The sequence below is a fragment of the Oreochromis niloticus genome, linkage group LG19 (genome assembly GCF_001858045.2).
Source record: "Oreochromis niloticus isolate F11D_XX linkage group LG19, O_niloticus_UMD_NMBU, whole genome shotgun sequence".
Lineage (NCBI taxonomy): Eukaryota > Metazoa > Chordata > Actinopteri > Cichliformes > Cichlidae > Oreochromis > Oreochromis niloticus.
In genome coordinates this window covers 2347312-2365195 of record NC_031983.2, presented here as the reverse complement: position 1 = coordinate 2365195, position 17884 = coordinate 2347312, and the positions used below count along the sequence as shown (strand labels likewise).

At 44.1% G+C, this 17884-nt stretch overlaps 1 protein-coding gene across 1 annotated transcript in view; it reads left to right on the top strand.

Annotated features, from left to right (window-relative positions):
• Nucleotides 1-17884, top strand: part of nrxn3a (neurexin 3a) — a 233810-nt gene that overhangs the window by 18649 nt on the left and 197277 nt on the right. The window contains 2 exon segments of the mRNA XM_013264683.3: nucleotides 16538-16561; nucleotides 17730-17756. Of these exon segments, the coding sequence (XP_013120137.3) occupies nucleotides 16538-16561; nucleotides 17730-17756 (51 nt within the window).

Genomic DNA, 17884 nt, shown 5'->3' with positions numbered 1-17884 from the left:
GAAACCTCCTGCATGAGTGGCTCCTGGTGTAGTTCCTCCATATTAGCAGGGATGTCTGCAATGGATCTAACTTTGTTTTTCAGTGTAATAAAGCTGTTGAATTTTGCTTGAAATAGTCTTTCGGCACAGCAGTTGGAAAGTTGGATCACCTAACACTAACTGTAGCACATTTTCTAACCCCCTATCTTCTACAGTGGTCTACAGTCCAGATCAATCAATTTTGTGAGAGAATTTGTAAGTTTGTCTGATGTTGACTTACTAACTTTGGTCCTGAAGCCAGTCATTTCATCAAGTTTGGGCTGCCGACACTCTAACTGCTAGCGCTAACAGCTCCCACAGTTTCTGTGCTCGCTGCAACATGTTTTGCATTTAGGTGGTAACGTAAGGTTGAAGTGCTTCGGTGGTATGCAAACTCCTTTTTGCACAGTTTGCACAAAACCACGCATTTATCAAGGCTTCGGTCGGGCAGTCTTTTAAAATGAAATTTGCCTCAGATCAGTCCTAGCAACGCGCTTTCTTCTGATTCTTTGTAGCTCTGATGTCTGCATCAGTGTAATCGGTATACCAGGAAATCGTATATACACTATACACTACCATTTTAGAACACCAAAGTTTTCCAGTTTTTTATTGGAAAATTTTTATTTTTTAGTTTAATGTCTCATTGCACTCTAAAATGAAAGCATAGTACAAATAAGCTATAGACCTTCTAAACTTTTGACTCATTAGAGTAGCCCCCTTTGGCAGATATAACAGCTGAACACACCCGTGGCATTCTTTCTACAATAGAAATCAAATATTCTCCCATATCTGCTGCAGAAGTTCCTGTAAATGTGGACCTTGTAGGTTTCTTTGGTTTCACTCTTCTGTCCAGTTCATCCCAAACCGGCTCGATGGGGTTTAAGTCTGGAGACTGTCATGGCCACTCCATGTTTTCAAGCTTATCATCGTGTTGTTTTTTCCTGAGGTAGTTCTGGCAGAGCTTGGACTTATGTCTTGCTGTAGGATGAACCCCTGACCAACTAGGTCCATACCAGAGGGTGCTGCATGGAGCTGCAGAATGCTGTGGTAGCTGTTTTGGTTCAGGGTGTCTCTCACTCTGTACAAGCCACCGACCCTGGATCCAGCAAACAGCCCCAGACCATCACACTTCCTCCTCCATGTGTGACAGTTGATGCCACACACTGTGGAACCATCCTTTCACCTATTCAATGGTGTACAAAGATCCTGTGTGATGAACCGAGGATTTCACATTTGATTCATCAGTCCATAATACCTTCTTCTAGTCTTCAGTAGTCCAGTGTCAGTGTTTCATGGCCCAGCCAAGCCTGTTTGTCTTATTCTGACGTCTGGCTTTCTTGCTGCAACTTGTCCTGTCAAACCTGCAGCTTGAAGTCTTCTCCTCATAGTTGAAACTGAGACTTGCTCACTACGACCACTATTAAGCTGCTTTAAGCTGTTGTCCTGTGAGCCGCCATCACACGACCTGTTAACTCTCAGAAACTTGTCCTCTGATTCAGTTGTAGCTTTGGGTCTGCCAGACCTCTTCCTGTCACAGTTTGTTTCTGAGCAGTGTTGAGGGTTGTCTCCTGAAGTCCACTGTCATCTCTACAGTCTTAAGCGTATTTAGCTCTAGATTGTGCTGACTGCACCAGAGTACCAGCTGCTCAACTTCCTGCCAGTATGCAGAGTCCTCACCATCCTGAATGAGGCCAATGACGGAGGTGTCATCTGCAAACTTCAGGAGTTTACCAGCTTAGATAACCAGAACTTCTTACCTTGGGTGTAACATGGGGCTGGAGACCCTTTGTGATTTGTCAAGCAACAGTTTTGCACCACAGTGTGCTGGAATGCTGCAGTGGTTTGCTCTTAAGTTCCATGGTTTCTCTGCAGGTGATGTTGAACCAGGGGCACTGCTGGGTCTTGCTCTGGAGCGAACATGGGTGTTTGGTATCCCAGAGCAACCTTCAACAGTGAGAACCCTGTGGCAGAAGATGTTAAGGCATGTGGATACTAAATCTTTGGTAGCTCAGTACTCTGGGATAGAGGGATTTTGGCAGGCAATGCAGCGAAGGTTTAGTTTCTTGCTCAAACATGGTAAGATAAGATAAGATAAGATAAGCTATTAGTCTCACACGTGGGATATTTGTTTTGTCACAGCAGAAAGTGGACAGTGCACAGTTATATAGCAAAAATTAGAGAACACTGGAATACAACAAGGATAAGATACTGTACAGAATAGAATAGAATAAAATAAAATAAAATAATCTATACAATAGGATAAAAATAGGATACAAATGCTTTATAGAACTGAGTAAAAATACAACGATGCCAGAAAAGCTTATTGCACTTAGTCTTATTGCACGTGTGGGTGTGTGTGTTTGATCAGTTAAAGTCTTTGTTGTGGAGTCTGACAGCAGTGGGGAGGAAAGACCTGCGAAATCTCTCCGTCCCACACCGTGGGTGCCGCAGTCTCCCACTGAAGGAGCTGCTCAGTGCTGTCACAGTCTCCTGCATGGGGTGGGAGATGTTGTTCAACAGGGATGACAGCTTAGCCACCATTCTCCTGTCACTCACCACCTCCACTGGGTCCAGAGGGCAGCCTAGAACAGAGCTGGCCCTGCGGATCAGCCTGTTGATTGTGTTGGTGTGAGCGGAAGAACTGACATACTCATGGTTGAGGGGGCCATTCTCAGGACCAGGCTCATTTTGGAGAGCTTGTTGAATGATTTCCTCAATCTCCCAGGTGAGGGAGCCAATGAAGCATGTGGAGGGTGGGATGTTTTCTGGTTCGGTCGTTTCATCCTCTGAAGCGAACTGATGAGACAGGGCATCAGGTTTCATATTTCTGGACTCAGGGTGGTAGGAAATGGAAATCAAAATGTCCAAAAAGCAGTGACCATGGAGCCTGATGATAATTCAATCATTTAGCAGATAAACTAGATATTTCTGAACAGACTAAACAACAAATGGGTTTTCGGGTGTTGCCACAATCAATGTTGCTACTCCTCTAATGCTAACTCTACAGCTTGCAGCTCCCATTTTCCGACATTGTAATTGCACTCATCAACGGTTAGATGACAGGACAAAAAATGGAGCTAGGCTATAGTTTACCTTCTAGAGTGAACCGTTGGAAGAGGGGTGTATCAACACCAGAGGTAGAGGCGTCAACTTCAACAATAAAGTGGAAAATTCCTTATGAAGCTTTGCCATAAGTTTGCAAATCCTAGGAAGCGCTGAAACTGCTTCTGAGTCGTGGGGGTGTGCCATTTCACGACTGCTTTGACTTTCTCCAGGTTGTTCCTCATTTGGCCACCCTCAAATACAAAACCAAGTAAAGTGACCCAAAGGACTCACATTTCTCTGCTTTAACATATAACCAGTTCTCCAGTAGACTCTGTAGCACCTGCCACACACAGACATGGTGTTTCTTCAGACTTCTGGAAAAGATTAGGATATTGTAGAGATATACAAGCATTAAGAGATAAAGGTAATCACAGCATTAGTGCCTAAAATACTGCATGGTGTTTGTGAGTCCAAAGGCCATAACGAGAAACTTAAAATACTCAAGTGGGGTGTTGAAAGTTGTCTTCCATTAGTCCCTCTCACAGAGCCTAAGTTTGTAAGGTTTGCACAGCTCTGTGAAAACAGTGTCCCTTTGAAGGAATTAGAAAACTAAACTTTCAGAGGGAGTTGATATTTTTTTATTGGAATTTGGTCCAAAATGTGGTAATCAATGCATAGCCTGAGAATGTTGTCTTTCTAAGTGACAGAGAAGAATCCTGCAACCACAGGAGAAGAGGATTGTCTGATTATTTCAGTGTGATCCCCCATGTACTTTGCTGCTCAAGGTGATAGAAGTTACATAATCTGCTTTAGGCAACAGAGTACAAGAAGGAGATCTATGGAAGAATCATAGGGTCTAGGTGGTGGGAGAGAGTGTTTTATCTTTACTGAAGACTGTTGGAGAACATGATATGCTTGTGATACCAAGGAGAGGCGGGTGGCTCTGGATTCTGACTAGCAGGTGGAACAGCAGACTGGAGACAATGTGATGAACAAAACAGGCTCCAGCTCTCAGTGTGTCTCTCAGACTAGTTTATAGGAGGACTTTGTTTCTCTATACGTGGAAAACCAAGTATTTAAGACAGTGTTAGGTGCTGAAAAAATCTAAAAGGTTGCATACTCATGCAATCTTTTAGATTATTGTAGCGATAATGTGACCATGCTGGGAGTATGTGGGTGTTTTGTATGTTCTTCTGTGGGTACCCTCCATGTCTGAGTGGATGTGTGCTGTATGTTGGTAAACGTCTGTCTTGTATGGGTGTGTGTGTGTTTGAATTTGGAACAGGGCCATGTTTCTGCAGAATCTCCTGAGGAAGCTGGTCATTGAAGTCTGTCCTGTCAGTTTCTGGTCACGTCTCTTAACCAGTTCTCTTCATCTTAGTTTAGCTGTGTACACATTACAATGCTACTTTCAAAAGAAAGTTATTTGGATTTCAATATATTACAAGACCTTTACAATGGAGCTTTAGTTATTAAACATGAGGCAAAGGATCAAATGTGACAATCAGAACTTTCAAAAGTAAGTTAAAGAACTATTAAAGAACTATACAAGGTTATTGTGGTCTCCTAACCACATGGAGACAGTCCACCAAATCACCAAGCAACTAAAGCAGTTATTGCTTTCTACCCAGCTTCATTATTGGTCTATTTTCTCACCTTGTTCTCACTGCAGATGCACAGTTGATAACAGTATAACACACTGCTTTGTTATGTGAAATAACCAGTGATAACCAATAATCAGTGAACATACTCAAACAGGGGCTACTTTGGCATTACAGCATGGTGCTGTCTTTGACGACAAGTCCACTGCTGCTTGTTTCTTTTCCTCCTCTCCTTCACTATCGTCCTCTGTCACTCAAAAGGTAAAAGGAACAGTGAAACAGCCCAATAAGATTTATAGCAATATTTTAATTGTAATAAGGGCTGTTGGACAACAGCTAAAGTCCATCTAACTGTACTGTACTGTCAACAATCACCTAAGCCCAGTTTGACCACAATAAGAAATTGTAACAAACGAAGACATTAGCGAGACTATTGCTACTGTTCTGCTTGTTTTTAGGGATGCTGTGTTTAATTTAGGGCAGCTGGAGAGCTTCATAAAAGGGTTTAAAACCTACCAATGGTTCCTTTGACTTTCTTTGTCTTCTTCTGAGAGTCACGTCATTCCCTCGGTGAATGATTCTGCCAGTTCTCCAAAGGCCGTGCTCTGCTTCACTGAATTACGGAAAACTTGAAACTCTTTGTGGAGAATTTCAAGTAGTGACAGACATGCATCAAAACTGGATTGTTTTTTTTATCTATAGACTCCAGAACGTCCACCATAACGCTGGAAATGAAAAGTAACGAGTCAAATGTTGGTAGTCATTGGTGTGCCATCATATTCAATACTACTGAGACTTTCGTTGAAGGATCTCGTTATTACAGCTCGTTGTGTACACACACACACACACACACACACACACACACACACACACTTCCTCCCCCTGATTACCACTGCATCAGCTTGTTCGACATTTGAGCACAGTTGACAGTCTTCACTTTAAACTGAATTAATATTTAATGTATATCAGATTGACTTCCACATGCCTGCCTTCGTGTTAACTCCCTAACATGCCCAATTTGTCCATGCTAAGAGGATTTAATGGATCGCAAGTCAGTCACACCATTACTTAATTTCTGTGAGTGGCCAAAATGAATACAGGAACATATTCTTCACTAATCTAAGAACAGAATTGTTTTTTAATCAAGAACATTGTATCTTTTGCTGCTAACTAAACCTATGAGCTGCTCCAGAATTAACTCACTAATCTCTTTTTGACAAGATATCTTTTTAAACTGCAAATGTTTTGTCATAACTCACTTGCATGACTTTTTTTCTTTCTGTTTTTGTTTTTACCATTTTACCATTTTTACTATATTTTATATATTGTATTTGATAAATAAGAATTGACTGATGTGTCAGCAATAATGGATTAAAACTAAAGTTTGAGTTCAGTTAAATATTTAATTAAATGTAACCTAATTGAGTGTATTTAATTAGGTTAACATAACACTACTCCTTTACTAGTTTATAGTCTTTTATTTTTTCAAAATGTAGATAATAAAAAAATCAATCAAACTAGTTCATATACGTGTAAATGCTATCGCTTGAATTGGGCCTGTTAGAAACCTGATTAAAAAAACAAAGTGAATTAACACTAATTCAAACATCAACTCATTTTTCTTTTGAGACTACCACATTTCTCAGGACAATGTGTATGGCAGATCACATTTCAGCATTTCCCTACTTACCAGTAAATCACCGGGGCTAGAGGTCAACAAAAGTTAGATAGCTGTTCTGTTCAGTTTTATATACATAATGCCAGTTTACAACAACAGCGATCTCAAAGCAAGCCTTACCATATTAGAAAAGCTCAATGATCAGATGATCTCTTATCAGTAAGCACTTGGGAGAATTGACAAGGTAATGGAAGAATTTCAGTTTAACAAGAATAAACCAAACATAGCTGCAGGAGAGACAAAATGGAATGACTTGCAATAGTAACAAAGAGCAACAACTACCCAAATTGTACTTTATGTACAGAAGCCTGTTATCTTGCAGCAGTATTAATTCATGACTGCATACAAATCTGGATACTGTGGCTCTTCTGAAAAAGAAAGCAACCAAACAGAGACTCCCTGGCACAACCCACAAATATGAGTTCTTTAAGCAAAGAACTCATAAGTTGGAGAGGAAATGACACCTTGCTAATTTGGAGGATCTTCATTTGGCCTAGATAAATAATTGCTCTAAAAGAAAAAAAATTCTTTGTAAAGCTAGGGCATCTTACTATATGTAAGGAAGAGGAAGATGGGAATGGCTGACAGAGAGTTTGAGCTCAGTTGAGCTATTGCTTTAGCTTTAACTAGTGATGACTTCACTCATTTCTTTCAAAGTCGCCTTCCCACAGACGTGCCTGTAATGGTTGCTGATGTTTGCTGGTACTGTTTCTCTCCTATCCTTATTTACTTATTTTCATTTATGTTCTACTCTAAATCATCAATAAGTCTAATTCCTACAATTAATTAAGGCTTCAGTTTTAAATGTGATCAGTTTATCCTTATTAACAGACCTGTTTTACAGTTAGGACAATTAATTCATTACTTAAAAAACCCTTTACTGTCTTAGCAACTTACTGTATTGACCAATTTCTAACCTTCCTTTTATTAGAAACAAAAATCTTGTAAGAATAGTTGTAAAATAGCTGGACAAGTATCTGCAAAGAAATTGTTCATTTGAGGAGTTTCAGGCAGGATTCAGTATAGTATCTGCATTATAGTGCAGAAACAGCAGAAGTGAATGTTACCAATTATCTTTTTATTGCCTCAGAGAGTGGACTTATTCAATTCAGTTCAATTCAATTCAGTGTTATTTATATAGTGCCTTGAGGCAACTTATCCTGCTACACCTCAGTGCATCATTTGATATTGTCAACAATTATATTTTATTATATAGATTAGAGCACACAATTGGTATTAAAGGAATTGTGCTGCAATGGTGTGACTCAAATCTATCTGATAGAGTTCAATTTGTTGTTCATGTAGATGAGGAATCTTCTTAGTTATGGTTTTCCGTGACTAACACTACACCAACGCCAAGTAGCTGGTGGACCTAATATCAGACCACAGCAACCTCCCAACAAGAACCAGTCAACATAACAGTAAGTGTGGACAGATCCACACTTACTGACTGAACAAGCCAACAGCTCTCTATGCCTGATGACACAAATAAAGGGGATGCTAACAGCAGGTGTCCAGACTGGCTTACACAGGGCAGAATGGTCCCGAGCATGAAGAATCCCCACAACAACATCAAACTGCTATACAAAATAGAAAATGCTCTCAGGCATCATAGCAGCTAGTCAATACATGACTCATGTGCTGAGAAGTAAGCTAAATTGCAGGAAGAAGATCAAAGCCATCAATGCATATGCCCTACCAGTCATCAGATACCCAGCTGGAGTAATGACCTGGCCACAGACAGAGATAAATGCCACTGAAGTGACACTGCAAAACCCCCTCACAATCCATGGAGGACTCCACCCAGAGTCCATCATACTGAGGCTCTGTGAACACTTGGGTATGAGGGTGGGCTGGGATGCTCAGTGGCTATTGGATTTAAGAGCAGACCACAGCAACCTCTCTGGACAGGCAGACATCCAAGAACGGGTTTCCAGTATGAGGAGTTGGACACCACCAGGCCCTGACATGATTCACGCCTACTGGCTGAAGAAGCTGACTCTACTCCACAAGTGTCTGGCAGCACAAATGAACCAGCTGCTAGTTGACAAGAGACACCCAGAATGGCTAACCGAAGGCCGGACAGTCCTGATCATCAAGGACCCCCAGAAGGGACCGGTCCCATCCAACCACCGGCCTATAACCTGCCTCAGTACAGGATGGAAACTCCTTTCAGGCATCATAGTGGCTAAGATGAACAGGCACATGGCTCAATACATGAGTGGGGCACAGAAAGGAATTGGCAGGAATACCAGAGGAGGGAAACACCAGCTACTGGTAGACAGAGTGGTTGCCTGAGGCTGCAAGACTAGGCTGACCAACCTGTGCATTGCCTGGATTGACTACAAGAAGGCCTATGACTCAGTACCCCACACCTGGATCCTGAATTGCCTAGAACTAAAGTAAAGTAAAGTAAAGTAAAGTAAAATTTTATTTATACAGCACCTTTCAAGATAAAATCACAAAGTGCTTTACAGAGGCAGAACACATTAAAATCTAAAACAAAACAAAATCAACCAAAAGCGAGTTTAAACAGATACGTTTTTAACTGCTTTTTAAAAGACATGACTGAGTCCACAGATCTCAAACTCAAAGGGAGCGAGTTCCAGAGTCTGGGAGCCACTGATGCAAACGCTCTGTCACCTTTTGTTTGTAACCTTGTATGCTGGACAACCAGCAACCCCTGGTCACAAGACCTCAGGGACCTGCTGGGGTGATAAGAAAGAAGATCACTTATGTAAGTTGGAGCTACACCATGCAGGGCCCTATAAGTCATGATTATGATCTTAAATTGGACCCTGAACTTGACAGGGAGCCAGTGCAGTTGAATCAGCAGGGGAGTGGCATGGGAGTGTTTGGGATGCTTTGTCAGAAGCCTAGCAGCAGCATTTTGAACACCCTGCAGTCGTTCCATGGAGGCATTACTTAAGCAAGTAAACAAAGAATTACAATAGTCTAAACGAGATGAAACAAAAGCATGAATAATCATTTCCAATTCAGAACGTGACACAATGGCACTCAGCTTAGCGATATTTCTTAAATGGTAAAAACAAGAGCAAACCAAAGATTTAACGTGTGTGTCCAGCGTCAGAGCTGGATCAAATGTAACACCAAGGTTCCTAATGGATGATTTAATATAAGAAGCAAGAGGGCCTAGATTTTTAACCACGAGGGGAACAAATTTCTCAGGTGCAAAGACAATGACTTCCGTTTTATCAGCATTTAGTTGAAGGTAATTACTAGCCATCCAATCTCTAACGGAATCTAAGCAGGACTGCAAGATTTGTAAGCTTAGAAACATCAGGTGGCCTAAAAGAGATATATAGCTGAATATCATCTGCATAACAATGATATGAAATATCAGAGAAAGAGCTAAGAAGTTGCAGAAGAGGGAGTAAATACAACAAAAACAATAATGGTCCCAAGACAGAGTCCAGAGAACTATAACAAGATCAACAGGAGCCTAAGAGCCTTCATCAGGAACTCCATGGGGATGTGGCGAACAACACTAGAGGCCAACTTCAAGCCCATACCACAGGTCGCCATCAAGTACGGGATCTACCAAGGAGAGTCGGATGATAACATAAGAGATGGAAGGTACCATTTTTTTCTGTAGCTGGAAATCCCACAGGACCTTAAGTCTGTCATTGTTAAATGCTTGGGGTGGCTGTAGCTCAGGAGGTAGAGCAAGTCATCTACCTGATCAGAAGGTTGGTGGTTCAATTCCTGGCTCCTTCAGTCTGCATGCCAAATATCCTTGGGGAACATACTAACCCCAAGTTCCTTTCTGGTGCATCCTGGGGGTCCCACAGGCAATGGCAAATGTAGGCACTTGGTGCAACCACCAAGTGCCTACAGAGAGTAACGCAAATCTTGAGGAGTCGGTTGAATTGGAAGAACAAGATCCGAGCTATTAACACCTCCTCCCTGCCCATGATCAGGAAGGAGGCCGGGGACTAATAAGTGTCAGCACCACAGTCCAGGATGCGACAACAAACATCCACATCAGGAAGATGTGCTCAGTGAATACCTCAGGTAGCAGAAACCATCATGGAAGGATAGGCCCCTACTTCCAGAGCACTCTATACAACATGCCACATTCACTTTTTTCTAACAGCTTTCTACCTAACATTGACACGCATTCATACTGCGATGGTGATGGCTAACCAACTGGTTATAGTAATGGTGGACAATCAGAGGAAGACATCTGTAACTGATAGATGTCACAATACTGAATGACAGCAAGATCAGGAAGAAGGAACATGAGAAGCTCGAGAAATACCAAGGGCTCAGAGAAGAGCTTGAGAAGATGTGGAGGGTGAAGGTAACAGTGGTCCCCGTGGTAATCGGAGCACTCGGTGCGGTGACTCCCAAGCTAGGCGAGTGGCTCCAGCAGATCCCGGGAACAACATCGGAGATCTTTGTCCAGAAGAGCGCAGTCCTGGGAACAGCTAAGATACTGCGCAGGACTCTCAAGTTTTTCTGGTAGAGGACCCGGGCTTGAAGGATAGACCGCCCGCAGGGCTAGAGGGGATTTTATTTTGCGTGTGTGTGTGTTTTTGTGATTTACAATTTACAACAATAAATGGAAAATTCAGTATATAAGGCAAAAACAGTGTTTAAAGAGTTTATACAATGAGAGTATAATCAGGGTGAAAGGCAGTATTTTCAACCACTTTTATTTTTCAACACAGGCTGAACTCTCTTAGTCAAGTTTTCTTTCTGTCGTTACCATGAATAGTCCTGCAGTTTTCTTGAAGGGCATTTCAATGCTGATTTCTGGACTCTTTATAGCTTTTGCTTCATTTTCTGCTAAGATGGGAAGCTGAGCCTCCATCACTGATAAGGCTCTAACGTGTGTTTTTTTTTTTATTTATCCAGGTATACTTTTATTGCATTGGTGTGTTTGGGATTAATGACGTACTGAAAAATGAAGCAATACATGTGATGCTTTTGAGATGCTATAGCATGGTGGATCACAATCTCCTGGTACTGTTCTGCCTTTATCATTTTGACAAGATCCTCAGCACCACTGGTTGAAATGTAGCCCCAGTCTTTTTTGTCCTCTGGTTATCCATTTCAGGTTCTTTATTTACCATGATATGCTGAGTTATGCGTTTGGTTAATGGTCTTCTATGAAGTTTGTGTGAAGTTTGCATTTTCAAAGATTCAACTGGACACATGGAAAGATATTTCATGGTGTTGTGACCCAGGCTGTTGGCTCCCAGAAACAAAAATAGCAGAGAAATACACTCTCAAATTTGTTCTTTGCTAAGTTGTTCTGTATAGATTCCACACGTATTCATTACTTGAATTAAATGATTTATAGGTCAATGTTAACTGGATTTAGAAACAAGCAAGCAAACAAACAAAAAAAAACAACATTCCACCTAAAATTTGTTTCCAGTGGCTTTAAATCATTGATTTTGTTAGGTTTCTCTCCAAGCCTGTGTTCAAGGTAAATAAATATTAGTTGCAATGATAATTTGTACTGTTTTTAACAGCATACAGTATGAGTTCTTTGCAGCAAACTAGGTTACTCTGATTTTATACAGATATCTATTTTTTTGTTGTTGCCATCTTTCTCTTAGTGGGTTATTTTAATAATGTAAGTAAATTTGTGCATAAAAAATAGATTGAAACTCATATAGAAGCTAAAATGTCAGTTTTCTTGCATCTGTGACAAAAGCTCAAATAGTTCCATATTTCCACATTTGTATCTGTGGATATGCAAACATGCAGTTGTGATCACAACTTCACATCCAATCATCATCTAACCCACGCAGGGTCAAAGGCGCATATACAGGCTCAAATAAATAAAGTGTGTAAAATCTGACTGCAGTCAGCTGAATTTTGCATTATTATTGCTACTGTTTTATAACATGACAACGCCAAGGCCTGTTTAACTTTTTGTTAGTGATCATGATTGACTGCACCAGCTAGTTTCTTTCTGCCAGCATAAAAAGGATTTGTTTGGCACTCTTCTGATTGGCCTGAAAATCCAAGAGCTAAGAAGGAGAACTGTGGTCAGTTATCCAACCAGAGTTTTGTCACAAGCTTGTTGATGACTTACAAACGTATCCTGTTAAGGTGCAACTTGCTAAGTGTCAGGGTTCCTGGGTCGGTGACCCAGTGTTTTCAGTTCTGTTCATGTTCAGTTTAGTTTGCCACACTAATGTCCCCACTTCCTGTTTTTTCCCATGTCAGCTTGTGTCATTAGTCAGATTATGTTCAGCCCTGTACTCACTCGTTTCCAATCATTGTCATCATTCAACCTGTGTATTTAAGCTCCTCGGTTTCACCAGTTCTTTGTCGTGTCATTGATGTTAATGTCATCTCTCCGCATGTATGTTCAGATCAGTCAGCCAGCCAGCCAGCCAGCCATTCATTCAGTCAGTCAGTCAGTCAGTCAGTCGTCCACCCAGTCAGCCATTTCAGTTCATGTTCTGTTCATCCAACCTACCTACAATAAACCCCATTATCCTGCACCGTGAGTCCAGCGTTTGGGTCATCTCTTCCTCGCCTCCACACACGACACTCCTGACAGAATGACACGACCCGCTTTTGACCCAGCGGACTCGGACCTTTTTGAGCGGCAGGAGGCAGCGCTCTCCATTTGGGCGGAGAAGCTTAAGGAGAAACAACGGCTCTTCGCGGAGCAAGAGCACATCTTCGAGGGCACTCGCCTGGCTCTGGGCGGGCCTCGGAGACACCGCGTTCTCCCACCTGCTGCCCCACCTGCACCGGAGCATCTGCCGCGGAGAGTGGGCGTTTTGCGCCGCGCTTCGGCGGCTCCCTCTCTCGCGGGTCCGCTCCTCGCTCACACACCATCTGCCTCATTCACCGGACCTTCAACCTCGCCACGGCACAGCGGCTCCGCCTCCCACCTCGGCTCAACAGAGGCTCCCGCGCCAGAGGCTCGGATGTGTACCCCGCCCGCTTCCTCTTCCCGGAGAAAGCGGCGCATACGCCGCCATAAAATGGACTATTTCCAGCAATTCCCAGTGGTGAGTTCCAGTGACTGTTTTCCACCCTCATTCGATTCCTCATTTAAAACCACTGATAAACCCATCTCTGATTCATGGGATGTTTCCCTCCTGGAGGATTCTGTGGACTGGGAAGATTTTTTCTGCTCTGCTCCCCCAAAGACTGTAAATAGTGATGGCAGAAAGACCAGAACAATCCCTGATAAACCTGCCAGTATCACACACCCAGTCACTATTTCCACACCCATCACTCAGCCATTTCCTACCAGCACGGTGGCCCAGATTCGGCCTTCCTCTTCAGCCGTTTCACCTCCTCAGATGACTAGGGCCCAGCCTACACCCACACCAGTGCCAGCTCCCAGGAGGAGGGCAGCTGCGACCCAGTCTACCTCCACACCCGCTCCTGTTTCTCGGGTGGGGGTGACTGGTGTCCAGCCACCTCCCGTGCCTGTCCCAGCGCCCAGGCTGAGGGCAGCCAGAACTCAGCCTGACCTCCCTAAAGGCTCAGAAGAGTTAGCCTCTCCACCCGTCAGTCCACCACTTCAACCACCCCCTGATCCAGCCTTTCACACCCTTGCACTATCCCTTGTTAGGCTAGCTGAGGTTTCCCCTGCTCAGGCACCAGCTTTACTAGCCCAGGCTATAGCTTTGTCTCCGTCACTAGCTCAGTCTGTAGCTCAGCCATTAGCCACACCAACCACAGCTCCGTCGTCAGCTTGGCCTACCTCTGTTCATCCCTTAGCATCCCCAGTCCAGTCAGTTCCCTCTCCTGCTGTTCAGCTCCCAGTCCAGTCAGTTCCCTCTCCTGCTGTTCAGCTCCCAGTCCAGCCAGTTCCCTCTCCTGCTCTCCAGTCTGCTCCTGTCCAGTTCACTCACCTGCTCTCCAGTCTGCTCCTGTCCAGTCCCCTGTGGCTCAGGCTGCTCCTGTCCAGTCCCCTGTGGCTCAGGCTGCTCCTGTCCAGTCCCCTGTGGCTCAGGCTGCTCCTGTCCTCCAGTCCCCTGTGGCTCAGGCTGCCCCTGTGGCTCAGGCTGCTCCTGTCCTCCAGTCCCCTGTGGCTCAGGCTGCTCCTGTCCTCCAGTCCCCTGTGGCTCAGTCTCCTCCTGTCCTCCAGTCTCGTCGTCTCCAGTCTTTTCCTGTTCGCCAGTCGCCCGTCGTCCAGTCAGTTCAGTCTTTCGCCCAGCCTTCTGTCGCCCAGCCTTCTGTCGCCCAGCCTTCTGTCGCCCAGCCTTCTGTAGTCCAGTCACTCATTCACCATCTTGTTCAGTTCCCGGACCTGCAGCCACAGCATCCAGAGCCAGCTGTGAGCTCTCCCGCTCCTCAGCCAGGGGTTTCCGCACCCGCTGGCCCGGCCGCTCCTCAGCCAGGGGTTTCCGCACCCGCTGGCCCGGCCTGTCTCCAGCCAGGGGCTTCCGCGCCTCCTGGCCCGGCCTGTCTCCAGCCAGGGGCTTCCGCGCCTCCTGGCCCGGCCTGTCTCCAGCCAGGGGCTTCCGCGCCTCCTGGCCCGGCCTGTCTCCAGCCAGGGGCTTCCGCGCCTACTGGCCCGGCCTGTCTCAAGCCAGAGGCTTCCGCGCCTACTGGCCCAGCCTCCGAAGCTGTTGCTCCGTCAACGCCGGCTCCCATACCGTCGCCTGGTCCAGCCTCGGGTCCAGCTTCCGCTTCGCCTGGTCCAGCCTCGGGTCCAGCTTCCGCTTCGCCTGGTCCAGCCTCGGCTCCAGCTTCCGCTTCGCCTGGTCCAGCCTCGGCTCCAGCTTCCACTTCGCCTGGTCCAGCCTCGGCTCCAGCTTCCGCTTCGCCTGGTCCAGCCTCGGCTCCAGCTTCCGCTTCGCCTGGTCCAGCCTCGGCTTCAGCTTCCGCTTTGCCGGCTTCTGCTTCGCCTGGTCCAGCCTCGGCTCCAGCTCCTGCCTCTGCGTTAGCCTCGCCTGGTCCTGCGGCTGCCACGCCGTCGCCCAAGCCACGTTCTGGACGTCGCCGCCGTCTTCCTCGCGGCCGCCCACCGGACCTTCTCAGTGGCCGCCGCCGTCTTCCTCGCGGCCGCCCACCGGACCTTCTCAGTGGCCGCCGCCGTCTTCCTCGCAGCCGCCCACCGGATCACCTCCAGCGTCACAGCCAGCCACGTGGCCGTCCGCCTGAACTGTCTCTGTTTGGACTCCGTCCCTCCGTCCTGGGCCCCCTCCGCCCGCCCTGTTCTGGTCCTTCTCTCTTTCGGCCGTCGGGTGCCGGCCTTTGAAGGGGGGGAGGTACTGTCAGGGTTCCTGGGTCGGTGACCCAGTGTTTTCAGTTCTGTTCATGTTCAGTTTAGTGTGCCACACTAATGTTCCCACTTCCTGTTTTTTTTTTTTTTTTCCCATGTCAGCTTGTGTCATTAGTCAGATTATGTTCAGCCCTGTACTCACTCGTTTCCAATCATTGTCATCATTCAACCTGTGTATTTAAGCTCCTCGGTTTCACCAGTTCTTTGTCGTGTCATTGATGTTAATGTCGTCTCTCCGCATGTATGTTCAGATCAGTCAGCCAGCCATTCAGTCCTTCAGTCAGTCAGTCGTCCACCCAGTCAGCCATTTCAGTTCATGTTCTGTTCATCCAACCTACCTACAATAGACCCCATTATCCTGCACCGTGAGTCCAGCGTTTGGGTCATCTCTTCCTCGCCTCCACACACGACACTCCTGACACTAAGGGACATTTCACCAAATATTCGTGGGGATTAACGTAGATAAGTAGATCCTGTATTTATACTGAGGTTGGGGATTAGGAAAAATCAAAAATAAATTCAAATATATGCACCCAATACTTAATAAAGATCTATTCTGTACAGTTACTCCACCCTGAAAGATGCCCATAACACGTCTCAGACCACAACTGCAGATCTTTGACATTAGGGCCTTTCTGGCTTTAAAATTTGACAGTTTTATTTTTTCTTTGCATGTCTTCATGCTGTAGTAACAGTATACTAATACTGTATAAATGAGGTAACATGAACATTTCTCTTTGTATTTCCTGTCGTGACTGTGAATCAAAGTGCTGCTGCTTTAACTGCTCCTTGCTGAAACATTCTGCATTGTAAAAAAACATGCAAATGGCTGTGTGTACTGCCAGCCCTCTGTATGAACTATGTGTGTAATCATTTGCATGATAGTCAGCATGCAAGAAATAAGTGTGTTTCTAATACTGTCTTTGCTTGTTTTCTTTGTCTCCTTTTTTGCTCTAGAAATCAACAGCAACAACATGCCAGGTGAGTTTTTTTAGTGAATAATGTCAGATGGAAGCAGATATTCAGACAAGTTCAAACAGACGTGGTGACAACAAAATGAAGTTTCTGTTCCAGCTTAATGATTTACTGAATTGTCTGTGCTTTAACATAATGCACATTGCATTAGCTGAAATGGGATATTTCTTTTACAAAGGAGGGACAAATGACTAAGACTATTACTGTGACACATATGTTATTATTATTATTCAACCATGTGTAGATGTTAGGTTTATCTTTCAGTTACAAATGTCCATAATATTTCTGTTTATTTCTTTGGAATTTTTTATATTCAACACAGATTTTAGGATCCTGCCTCTAGGGTCATTTCGTCATACCAGTAGTTACAGATTACTTACCTGTAACAAGTTCTTTTGGGATATTTAAATATCTGATTGAAAACAAAGAATTTATTAAACTAGAGCATTGCAGTAATTGTTATCTAAAAAAATTCTCATTATTTTACACCGTCTTTGCACAAAATTAATGAAATCCAGTTCATGTGGACCAAAACTTCACAGGACATTTATGGTGTGTCAAATGCTTGGACAGATCACCAGCTAGCCTTCAGGAAATCATATTTAAAATATTATATATTCTGTCACGTTTAAACAATTCATTGTAAAGCAGCTGTAATACTAAAAATATGCTCAAGTACTAAATCGACATTATAAAGACTAAACCAAAAAATAGAACTGGACAATAACCAGAAACAGAAAAACAGAAATGTCACTCCCATTAACTGGATGTTTAAATAAGCAGCTGTGTGTTAGCGAGACAGAGACATAAACTAATAAACTGAAGAAATTTCAATAATGTGTTTATAATTTGTGTTTGCTGCCTCAAACGGCCAAAGAACAAAGAGCAGATATCGCATTTTTACGTCTATACAGCAGGTCAGTTGAGTTCTGCTACACAAACTTAAAAAGCACACACGAGCTTTTTATGTGTTATACTTGTTATGAGGAAGCCTCCTGCTCAGGCACAGGAAGCTTTGTGGCACCTGTGTGATCTGATGTTATGCTTTCACTATGAGTAAAAGCATGAATCATCACAATACCAGAGGGTATTGAAACTAAGTGTTCTCTTTGCTGAAATATTCTCTTTCACTCTTTTCCTCTCCTCTCTTTTATACCTTTCCTATTTTCTTAAGGCCTTGCACATATGATGGCAGAGCAAGGTATGCCTCTCTTTATGTCTTTGCTACAAGTCTATTTGTGGTTGTGACTCTGTTGTGCTGTGCTGTGCTGTGGTTGTTTTTCATGGTGTTCATGAAAGTGCATTGTTCATTATACAATGTTATTTTAT